Below are 12,262 nucleotides of genomic sequence, written 5' to 3'. Positions count from 1 at the left end.
GGCTGATGTTGATACGTCGTTTGCAGTTTCCATTAGATTTTCGTACATTCTGTTACACTTTGTAGAGTGTGTCTGTGACTCGGAGACTTGTACGATTTACCGTATCACTGTTCCAGGACGTACCTGCCGAGCAAGATGTCCCACGTGGTGCAGCTGTGGCGGGCAGAGCTGGCGCGGACCAACGAGAAGGCGGGGCAGTCGCTGGCGGACCCCGCCGACTACCCCAACCTGTTCGCCGGCCTGGCGGACGCCCTCCAGGCGGAGCAGTTCCTCGCAGCCGAGAGGGGCCGCCGACTGCCCGCGGCGGCGGCGGCCGGCATTCCGGTGGGTGGAGCTGCTTGGCATACACTGGTGGAAAGTAAAATGACGCACTGGAGCGGGGCTTCGTGTTAGACGAATTTTCTAGTGAAGTTAAGGTTATCGATCCAGCTATTTTTCTACAACCCCCTACACATACACACATTCGTGCGCAGAGGAAGTTGTACAGGTGGCAGATATAATAGTAAACCTCCATTTACACATTTGCGTCTCGCACCTAGTTGTTGTGCACCTGTGCTCGCCTGGAGGGGTGCGCGTGTAATTCACTCCTCCTCCTCGACATGTGCGTGAGAGTGATCCCGTCTGCACCTAGAGGGACGTGACTTCACTACTCTAGTGACTGGGCTACACCTGCAGGTTAAATGTGTACGTGTGGCTGGCTGGTGGACAGTCGATTGTCGATCAGGGTCGGCCAGGTTCGCTGGTGACGTTGACTGGCGAGGCTGTGGCATTAGCAGTCTGAAGACTGCCTAACAGCACTTTTAAGGCAAAACACTTACTAGGCTCTTAACAGTTTCAGTGAACAGGTCAGTAATATGTGAAGTAGTTTATAACAGTGTAAACAATCTAGTTTTGACAAAATAAATTAACTGGATAGATAAAAAATCAGTTCACCAAGTGGCAACAGAACACACACATAAAAGGAGGCTATAACTAGGCAAGCTTTTGGAGCCAGTGGCTCCTTGTTTGGCCAGAAGGGTTGAAAGAGAAGGAAGAGGGATGAAGGAAAAGGACTCGAGAGCTCTAGGAAAAGGGCAGATTTTGGGAAAGTCATCCAGAACTGCGGGTTATGGGAGACTTACCAGGTGGGTTGAGAAGGAAAGACTGATTGTCGGGGACTGCATCTGATGAGATTTGAAAATCGGACAGCTTAAACATGGAAGACACGGTAATATGCGAGATGTAGATTACTGCTTAAAAATTGTGAATGAGTGAGTAAGAGTGAAAAGCTAAGTGCATTGTACCTAACAGAGGTGGGAAGGGGGGTTTGCGCTGTGAAAACTAGACGGGTAAGTCAATGAAAGCTGTAGAAAACTAATACAGAGACGGGAAAAGAGTAGTTACAGTGAAGAAATGCTGAGATAGAAGAAATTAATGTAATTTGAGGTCAGGCGGGTGGCGAGAACAGAGGGCGTGTTGTAACGTCAGTTCCCACCTGTGGAGTTCCGAGAGACAGGTGTCTGGGGGAAGAATCCAGGTGGCTCTTGTGTCGAAACAGGCACCGAGCTCACGATTGCCGTGTTGTAGAGCATGCCCTGCTACAGGATATTGTGTGTTGCCAGTATACACCTTCTACTTATGCCCATTCATCGTAATTGATAATTTGGCAGTAGTCACGCCGATGTAGAAGGTCGAACAGTGTTTACGTAACAGCTTGTATATGACGGCTCGTTCCACAGCTGGCTCTCCCTTTGATAGTATATGTTTTTCCAGTGACAGGGCTGGTATAGGTGGTGGTAGGAGAGTGCACGGGAGAGTCTTCCAGTGGGGACGGGCACGGCGGTAGGAGCTGTAGGGTAGGGAGATGGGGAAAGGAGGAGCAGAGGGTCTGCAAGGATTGGAGATTGAGGAGGTTGGGAGGGCGACGAAAAGCTGTGATGAGCAAAATCTCAGACAGTCTTTTGAGGGCACAATTTTTGTAAGTCACGGCCTTGTCGAAGCATCTGATTAATGCATTCGAGATCAGGATAATACTGAGTGACAAGTGGTGCAGTCCAAAGTTCGATTTTGAAGGGACCAGAAGTAGCAGGATTGGATGTGATGGCTCAGGAAATTGCTTTTGAACTACATTGGTGAAGTTTTTACATCCAGTTAAGGCTGCGGCGAGGATGATGGAGTATTGCTGTAAAGAGTCTGCATCCAAATAAATATGCTTGCCTCAAATGCCGTGCTGCATCAGAGAGAATGTTTGACCTGGAAAGGATGGCAACTTTCAAAACATAAGTACTGTTGTTTGTTTATAGGTTTAACGTGGACAGAAGTGTGTTGCTGGCCTTTGATGAGGATGAGATCAACATCAAGGAGAGTGATTGGCGATTCAGAATAGGACAGTGTGAAATTAATTGGAGAAGGTATTCAGAGATTCCATGAATTTTAGCAGGTCAGCCTTACCGCAAGTCCATATAGTAAAGATGTCATCAGTCTATCTTTGAGTTACTCCAAAAGGCCTAACATTGAAAGTCCCTGTTTCTGGATGCAATCCTACTCTACGCCATGCTCTTTTACAGTTTCAGATACAGCAATCTCTTGCTCTTACCCTATTAATCTGTGACTTATATGCCTCATCATCCGATTTCCACTCCACCAAACTTCTCTCCTACAAAATCCTGCAGTTATCTGTCCCTCAGTTTTCCGTGGATGGCATCCACTTTCACAGGCGTACGTTCAATCAGGTGCTGGAAGGTTTCTTGGTGAATGGCAGACCATTCTTCATGCAATGCTGCACTGAGAGGTATCGATGTCGGTCGGTGAGGCCTGGCACGAAGTTGGCATCCCAAAAAATCCCGAAGGTGTTCTATAGAATTCAGGTCAGGACTATTTGCAGGCCAGTCCATTACAGGGATGTTGTTGTCGTGTAACCACTCCGCCACAGGCTGTGCATTATGATCAGGTGCTTGATCTTATTGAAAGATGAAATGCCATCCCCGAATTGCTCTTCAACAGTGGGAAGCAAGAAGGTGCTTAAAACATCAATTTAGGCCTGTGCTGTGATAGTGCCACACAAAACAACAAGTGGTGTAAGCCCCTTCCATGAAAAACACGACCAAACCAACACACCACAGTCTCCGAATTTTACCGTTGGCATTGCACGCGCTGGCAGATGATGTTCACTGGGCATTTGCTATACCCACACCCTGCCATCGGATCACCACATTGTGTACTGTGATTTGTCATGCCACACAACGTTTTTCAGCTGTTCAATCGTCCAATGTTTATGCTTCTTACACTGAGCGAGGCATCGTTTGGCATTTACCGGCACGATATGTGGCTTATGAGCAACTGCTCGACTGTGAAATCCAGGTTTTCTCACCTCCCAACTGTCATAGTACTTGCAGTGGATCCTGATGCAGTTTGGAATTCCTGTGTGATGGTCTGGATAAATGTCTGCCTAGTACACATTACGACCCTCTTCGACTGTGGGCGGTCTCTGTCAGTCAGCAGACAAGGTCGGGCTGTGCACTTTTGTGTTGTACGTGTCCCTTCATGTTTCCACTTCACTGTCACATCGGAAACAGTGTACATAGGGATGCTTAGGAGTGTGGAAATATCACGTACAGACATATGACCCAAGTGCCACCCTACCACCTGACCACGTTTCAAGTCAGTGAGTTCTGCGGAGCATCCCATTCTGATCTCTCATGATGTCTAATGACTACAGAGGTTGCTGATACGGAGTACCTGGTGGTAGGTGGCAGCATGGTGCACCTAATGTGAAAATGTATGTTGTTGTGGGTGTCCAGATACATAATGTAAAATATGTAAAGAGCAATACTGGAAAGCTCCTTGCCCGGCAGAGTAAATAACACACAGTTGTGTAAAAGCCAGAATAAAAAGTTTAAGAGTAACTATACATCTATAAAACGGAATCTTTCATTGTAGCAAATGATTAAACGTAACTGCAAGTGTAGGGTAGTTTGCAAAACTGTGGCTATTAATTAAAGTCTCCGTAGTCGACGACGCATCGGCAGTGTGATGTGAGTGGCGCCGCCTCGTGACTTCTGTGTATGAAGTTCTCATTTTTCTATGACAGAGGCGGCAGAAGAAGGCACAGTCTCCTCACCACCGGTGACCGGTACGCACGACTGCACACCGAGTTGCTGCGGTGGTAGACTCTGCTCAAACTCGTAGGTTTCTCAGTACTTCAGAATAAGCGTCCTGTCTGTGCAGTTGTGTGTGCCGGCCACCGGCAGGAGGAGACCGGGCCTCCTCCTGCGAGCTCTGCTCGGTAGCTGAGACCGGTAATTGTGAATTGTAAAATTTGTGTGATCTTAATGGACTTTACAAATAAGGACTGACAGTTTGTCCACTGTGTTACAATCCGAGGCACACAGACGAGCGGTGTTGCGAGAGGAGCGTCGGCAGGTCGTGGCAGGCTGTGGTGCCGGCTGGCATTCTGAATAGCACCGCTTCTGTGCAACCTGGCAAGTGACGCTGTACCGGAATTGGCACTTATGTCGTACATCGACTACTGGTGGCGACAGCATTATGTGGCGGGTGTCTCGAACCGTACCTACTTTGGGAGGATCGTCTGGTATCTGGTAGGCCAGGAGTAGGGATCGTGCCGGTTGACACAGTCCCCTTGTATCTACAGTGTTTATTGACACTGCACGAGACCAGCAGGTGTTAAGTTTTCGCGCTCTGTGCACACCTTTTTTTGTTGGCACAGCTTGTGCCCTTCAGTTGTCCCTTTACTGACCTTCAGACACTTCAACTGCTCTTCTCAGCTACAGAATGTTTGTAGAGAATAATTTCATATTACACCAATATAACATGTGTATTGCAGTACCTTAAAAGTTATTTGAGGGCTGGAAGTGCAATGTATTTTTACCTATCTTATTGGGTGTAGATCCAACAAAATTTCATTGTGGGCATTCAAACATCACCCTCCCTCCCCACTCTCTTTCTCTCCCTCCCCCCTCTCTCTCCCTCCCCCCTCTCTCTCCCTCCCCCCTCTCTCTCCCTCCCCCCTCTCTCTCCCTCCCCCCTCTCTCTCCCTCCCCCCTCTCTCTCCCTCCCCCTCTCTCTCCCTCCCCCCTCTCTCTCCCTCCCCCCTCTCTCCCTCCCACCTCTCTCCCTCCCACCTCTCCCCCTCCCCCCTCTCCCCCTCCCCCTCTCTCTCCCTCCCCCCTCTCTCTCCCTCCCCCCTCTCTCTCCCTCCCCCCTCTCTCTCCCTCCCCCCTCTCTCTCCCTCCCCCTCTCTCTCCCTCCCCCTCTCTCTCCCTCCCCCCTCTCTCTCTCCCTCCCCCTCTCTCTCCCTCCCCCCTCTCTCCCTCCCCCCCTCTCTCCCTCCCCCCTCTCTCTCCCTCCCCCCTCTCTCTCCCTCCCCCTCTCTCTCCCTCCCCCCTCTCTCCCTCCCCCCTCTCTCCCTCCCCCCTCTCTCCCTCCCCCCTCTCTCCCTCCCCCCTCTCTCCCTCCCCCCTCTCTCCCTCCCCCTCTCTCCCTCCCCCCCTCTCTCCCTCCCCCCCTCTCTCCCTCCCCCCTCTCTCCCTCCCCCCTCTCCCCCTCCCCCTCTCTCCCCATCCCCCTCTCCCTCCCTCCCCCTCTCTCTCCCTCCCCCTCTCTCTCCCTCCCCCCCTCTCTCCCTCCCCCTCTCTCTCCCTCCTCCCTCTCTCCCTCCCCCCTCTCTCCCTCCCCCCTCTCTCCCTCCCCCCCTCTCTCCCTCCCCCCCTCACTCCCTCCCCCCCCTCTCTCCCTCCCCCCTCTCTCCCTCCCCCCTCTCCCCCTCCCCCTCATTCCCCCTCCCCCTCATTCCCCCTCCCCCTCTCTCCCCCTCCCCCTCTCTCCCCCTCCCCCTCTCTCCCCCTCCCCCTCTCTCTCCCTCCCCCTCTCTCTCCCTCCCCCTCTCTCTCCCTCCTCCCTCTCTCCCTCCTCCCTCTCTCCCTCCCCCTCTCTCCCTCCCCCTCTCTCCCTCCCCCTCTCTCCCTCCCCCTCTCTCTCCCTCCCCCCTCTCTCCCACCCCCCTCTCTCCCTCCCCCCTCTCTCCCTCCCCCCTCTCACCCTCTCCCCCTCCCCTCCCACCTCTCTCCCTCCCCCCATCCCGCTCCCTCCCCCCCCATCCCGCTCCCTCCCCCCCCATCACGCTCCCTCCCCCCCATCCCGCTCCCTCCCCCCATCCCGCTCCCTCCCCCTCATCCCGCTCCCTCCCCCACCCCTCTCCCTCCCCCACCCCTCTCCTTCTCCCACCCCTCTCCTTCTCCCACCCCTCTCCCACCCCTCTCCCACCCCTCTCCCTCTCCCAACCCCTCTCCCTCCCCAACCCCTCTCCCTCCCCCACCTCTCTCCCTCCCCCACCTCTTTCCCTCCCCCTCTCCCTCCCCTCCTCTCACCCTCCCCCTCCCCTCCCCTCCCCTAACCCCCTGTTCCCCCCTCCCCGTCTTCCCCCCTCCAATTTAGTAAGATTAATGTGCTCATATTATCTGCTGCGTTATTGATTGTACCACACACACTAGTAAGAGGTATTTCCTGATGTATGACTAGACTATATTGTCTACTGTATAAATTGCTTTCTGTTATTGTATTTATGTTCATGTCTTTGAAGTAAAGTGAACAAATAACATGCAGTAATGCAAACTATTCACTTATGGATTCTTTAAATTTGGTTCAGTTTTTGTATATTGCTAGTGAGACTGGTAATTATGGCCATATTATGAATCAACTTCAGTTTTCTTTTTCATTAAATACTTCATGTTATTGACTTTTAGACACAGTTTAATTGTGATCTCATAATGCCCGCCTCAAACGAACACCAATTCGTGACTTTTACTTCTGCCGTTGTACGACTCTATACTTCAACTTGCACTACTACAACTACGAAAAATCTTGACACAATGCTCTGTGAAGGTGTAACTAAAATACAAAAATAGTAACATAAAAGATATGTGTGAGTTGACATAAAAACTTTGATGTTAGGTTTAAGTTTTGTGTAGATTTATTGCAATATCATTATGTTTGACCATTAAAAAATGTTTGTTGTAATTACATTTACAGAAATTAATTTAATAACATAAAACAATTTTTTGAATATGTTTTAATGATAAAAGAATTATTAAAATTTATTATTGTCATAGATTTCTATGTGAAAGAAACACTGCATATCTGTAACTTTAGAAGGGAAACTATGATGAGTTAACTCGATGTATGAAAGTGACGAAATGAACTGATGGATACCACTTTGTGTGAAGAGACTGATGTCATATAAAAGTAACTCTCATACCTCTAAAAACAGTACATCCTCCATCAATGTCTCTCACAATAGCTCCATTGTAACATACAGGGTGAGTCAAAATGGACTTTAAAACTTTGGAATGATAGAGACATTTATTGACATAACTTACACAATCAGTATATGTGTCTTAGCAGACAACCTCAAGTTTCACATAAAAGTGTTGTTTTGGTTCGCTGCAACTACTGTTTGTGATGTACCAAATATCCCACCAGTAATCAATTTCTTCCCACACTTGTTGCAGCAAATCAGGCATAACTTGGGCAATGGCAGCGTAGATTTTTCAGGGCCGGTAAATTGTTTGGTAGTTGAGGAATGTACACACAGTCTTTAATGAAACCCCAGAGAAAGAAATCCTCTGGTTTCAAGTCTGGTGGCCACACGATTTGCCCTTCACAGCCAGTGCACCCACCTAGGAAGTGATTATCTAGGCAGCCTCAAACTTCTGTGAGAAATGAGGTGGTGCACCGTCTTGCTGGTAGTAAACCGTCATGTCTCAGTCTTCTTCATTGATCAATAGAATTAACAAAGTTTCCAAGCGTGTCCAGATACTTAATACCAGTGACAGTTTTCTCAACGAAGAAGAAAGGACCGTACACTAACTTTCTGGCTGTCACAAACGTGTTCCAGTGTCACATGTGGATTTTCACTGCCCCGTATTCTACAGTTGTGGGTGGTCACCGTGTCACTGATAGGAAACGTCGACTGATTGCCGAAGATTATTGTGTTCAGGAATTTCATTTCATCCTCTGTCCGATGCAACATTTCTGCACGGAATTCCCCACGAGCAACTGTATCTGGATCACTGACGTGCTGTACCATTGTGAATCTGTACAGTTTCAAGTGTAAATATCTACACCGTACTCGCCAAAGAGTCCTTTGTGGAATGCGAGTGCTGTGAAACACGCGTCGTGTCGATTTTTGACGGCTGCGGGCAAAGATCTCCCTAACGTGTTCAACATAATCCTCGACACGCAGGCGTCCAGGCGATTTATTGTGTCACAGTGAACTGAACAAAGTTCTCGTGCCGAGAATGATTTGTAGGCTCACTCGGAGGTTCTGTAGCGTATTCGGCACGAACTTTGTGCCGAACATTGCAGAGTTCGTTTCACGAAAACGAAACGCACAACGAGTACACTCTGTAACAGTGAAAGTAGCCATTTTAACTGCACGCTTTGCCGGTGTTCTCGGTGGCGGAATGGGGACTGGTGCAGCACGTGAATCGACGTAGATTGTCTGCTAAAAATGACACATCTACTGATTCCGTAAGTTATTTCAGTAAATTTCTATATCCTTCCAAAGTTGTAAAGTCCTTTTGACTCACCTTTTAGTGTACAATTTTACAATGCCGTACATGTATAGAAGAGTATTTGTGTGGTTTGCAGATGAACCACGAGCGCAATCCGATAGAGGAGATGAAGGCAGCAGAGGCCGCAGGCACCTTCCGCTACGTCCCGGAGACGGCGGGGGCGGCGGTGGAGGCGGATGAGGGCGATGGCGGGCCGCCTCACCGGTTGGGAGGCACGTGCTCTGACACAGGTGAGGCAGCTTAGTGGTCCTGTCCTGTCCTGTCCCACCCCCGGGCTCAAAAAGCAGTGGCAAATACTGTGTGCCATAGTTACCAGTTTCTTGTGCTGCACCTTACTGATCACAAGCAAAAACACCTCACTACTCCAGCTTTTCAAAAACTTTTTCACTGGCCAGATTTGCTTTTCCTTTTCAACTCTTAGAATGTGGCTCATGTAATAGTGGGAGGTTCTGAATAAGTTACCTAAAAGTAACATTACATAAGGAAGGAGATTTACTTACTCGACACCATGTATTCTTGTTTTTGGAATTGACGGAACATAGTTTTTATCCACAAATCTTCCACACGGCTTTCTCTTGTTACGTGTGAGACATCCCACATCTATGAAGTTTCTTGCCAGATGCACGAGAGAATGCCAGCACCTAACTCGGCCAGCACACCACCGACGCATTTGGGAAGCTCGTCGGTAGTTGAAGGAAGTGCAGGGATGTGCACCTTATCTTTAACGTATACCAACTGACAAAAGTCTGAGGGTGTCAGATCAGGAGATCTCTGTGGACGACCTGTGTTCCCGAGCCGTCGGACTGAAACGAGAACAGTGCGACGTAGGTACACTGTGATGTGATTGTGTGGACGGGCCTGATCTTCCTGGAAAACGCGTACACACGTGTCCTCTCGAATTTGCGGCATCGGGTAGCTCTGCGACATATCTGGATATGTAATTCGGGGTTTAAACGACCCAGGACAACCGGGAGATCTGGGAAAAACCTGGGAATTTTTTCATCCGAGGAAAAAGCTGGGACTTTTTGGAATTCTGGGAATTTTTCATTGTTTTTATTTTCAGTTAAATTTTTGTAATTTTGACTGGTAAGAACCAATACTCTAACAAAGGGTATTACAGTATACTGGTACTGCAGAATAAAACTGCAGCAATAAAATGTGAATGAGAGAAAAAATAAAACTTAAATTGCAAAGGAAATGTGCCACATACAACAACAAAACACAGTGCTCATACAAGCGTCTGCCAACAGCAAAGTGTGTCAGAGGCTTTAGGAAGACTATGCAATGCTCTGTAACAACAAATTGCCACTGATGAGCATGGTGTCACAACTCTTAACATTAGATTTGTTTCAGCAGTTACGAGTGGGATCGTGCACATGCACAGTTGAGTAGTATCTTCTTCCACTTCTGGCTAGAGAAACGTGGCTGTGTAAGCAGTCACAGCAAAAAAAAGCAGCTACATGCTACCGGGAAAAATTTTACTGGCGCGCCCAAGCTTCCAGATTCATGCATGCGCAGCAGGCCTGGATGTGGGGGGGGGGGGCAAATTCATATTCTTGAGAAAAAAACCTTGTTTTACAAAGCGCCTATCATCCAGCACACGTTGGTCTATCAATTATTCATATGACTTTGAAGCACGTCCCTTTTGGTTTTTGAACATATTCTAAGTTGATTTCCGAAAGAATCATAAGTTGATTTGTGAATGCGTGCGTAGTGTACATGATGTCTGTCAGTGGAATCCTCATCACATCTAGAAATAAACTTTCCTGCAGACAAAAGGGGCTATACGAGCTGAGCAGAGTAGAGCTGAATGGAAGAAAGCCAACCACTGTCCCGTTATGTGGTTGATTGGGTTTGTGAATGATGAGCATTGTTATAATTACCAATGAAATCCATAGATTCAAGACTACCAGAGTGGGAATAAATGACTAACAGGAATAACAGGTAAGAAAGATTACATATTACCTTCTCGGTGTACCCAAGAAAATGAAATTTTAGCAGAAAATTTTTGGCCAGATCGCTATATTAGTAAGGGCCAGTTGTACAGTCTCTGGCTATCAGCTGCTTTAATGTCTATTCTGGAAGTAGCACGGAAAATGCGTTGTACGAACATGTAACAATGCCTAACCGGAAAATAATCAGGGGATAACTGAACCGCTGATTGTGGCAGAGTTAGTGAAGTTAACCGGCAAATAAGCTTTGACATTGGTAGGAATAAATACAGAATTAGTGATGACAAGACTGTTCGTTAGAACGAGGAAGGAGAGGAAATGGGGACATCATTTAAATTATGGAAGAATGTGACAATTCCAAATTTATATAGAAATTTCGCACCACTACTTTTCGATCTCGTGCTTGAGAAACTGGAGTGTATGAATGAAGTGTGAAACTGTTTCCTAACATAAAGATTTTTGCTTGTAGAAGGCCTAATAGGCTTGGTACTTCATGAGTTAGATTAGATGACCATTTGTGCCAAAACAGTCTCATTTATTTGGTGTATTTTAAAATTGCTGTGGTATTAGAAACGCCTAATTTGTTTTATCTAGCAGACAGTGACAAAATAAGCATAATCAGATCGAGAAACCACATCAGTCTTGGGTCCTGTTTTGTAGTAACAGCTTTTTAAGTATTGGATGACGACATTTTGATTTTTCATGTAGCAAAACGTTTGACGAACTTTGATGTGGTAATAGACTCTTTCTTAGAAAGGAAAGCATGCCATGTAAAGCTGTAGCAAGATTAGAGAGAAAAAAATTCTAGATGTTAAGGATTGAAGAAACGTGTACTGTCTTGCTTCTCTCTTGTCTTTACTGGTTTTATGTATCCTATACTTAATTTTATGTCACACAAAGCAGCAAGTTGTTAGCTAATAGGGAATAAAGAGGGCAAATTTTCTGAAGAGTTTTCATTCTATCTTTTTTTTTTTTTTTTTTAAAAAAAAAGGGCAGGATGTCAAACTGGGTGACTGTAAGCAGGAGAGGCACAACAGGACATCTTAATTTCCACTATCCTGAATATAGTTTGATGGCATCCAGTACAAAATATACATGTTTCAATTCCACAGAGCGAAATACAGTGACGTATGATAGAAGAATGCTGTCTGAAGAGCTGTGGCGCTGCACTTTGGCACACTTAAGACCAAATAACATGTCTTCCATTCCCTCGAACACATATGTTTCATGCATCAGACTCTTCAGAAAGGTGTGTGCTACAATATGAACGTATTTTTGAAAATTCGGTTTTTTTTTTTGACATCCTATCTCAAATGCTCGAGGGACACCACTATTTAGTATTGACCCAGTTCGGAAATATCGTACATACGGGGCTGATGCGCAGAGCAGTCTGAGTTATAATAGGGAAGTGGGTAGTCTCCACGTGACCCGTGTTTACATTTAGTGACATTCCTGTTTCCTGTTTGTTTACTGCACTCATGTCAAATGAAAACAAAATGGATTTCTGTGTCTGGGAGCTATCATGTGAATTAAAATGCATTCACATAATTACGGAAGGCTAAAATATGTTATTAGTTTCAGATTTTATTTTATTTCCGCCTTTCTGACAGTTAAGCATTAATTGCCTTGCAGAACAATGAAGTTACTTTTGTCGGTTTGCTTAAGAAATTTTCTTTTATTAATCTTTTCCGCTGAGGCAGTCAATATATTTGAAATGAAGTGTTTAATTCCACACTATTC

General features: G+C 46.9%; 2 protein-coding genes across 3 annotated transcripts in view; both read left to right on the top strand.

Moving 5' to 3' along the window:
• The window catches only part of LOC126108506 (uncharacterized), a 369,053-nt gene that overhangs the window by 331,929 nt on the left and 24,862 nt on the right, over positions 1–12,262 (top strand). The window lies entirely within an intron of this gene.
• LOC126108505 (coatomer subunit beta') overlaps positions 1–12,262 on the top strand; it is a 174,399-nt gene that overhangs the window by 149,929 nt on the left and 12,208 nt on the right. For both annotated transcript variants that reach the window (XM_049913771.1, XM_049913772.1), the window contains exons 14-15: positions 117–324; positions 8,647–8,800. In XM_049913771.1, the coding sequence (XP_049769728.1) occupies positions 117–324; positions 8,647–8,800 (362 nt within the window). The remainder of the gene's footprint in view (positions 1–116; positions 325–8,646; positions 8,801–12,262) is intronic.

This window comes from Schistocerca cancellata, chromosome 11 (genome assembly GCF_023864275.1).
Source record: "Schistocerca cancellata isolate TAMUIC-IGC-003103 chromosome 11, iqSchCanc2.1, whole genome shotgun sequence".
In the NCBI taxonomy this organism is placed as follows: Eukaryota; Metazoa; Arthropoda; class Insecta; order Orthoptera; family Acrididae; genus Schistocerca; species Schistocerca cancellata.
This window is presented reverse-complemented; position numbering and strand designations above follow the sequence as displayed.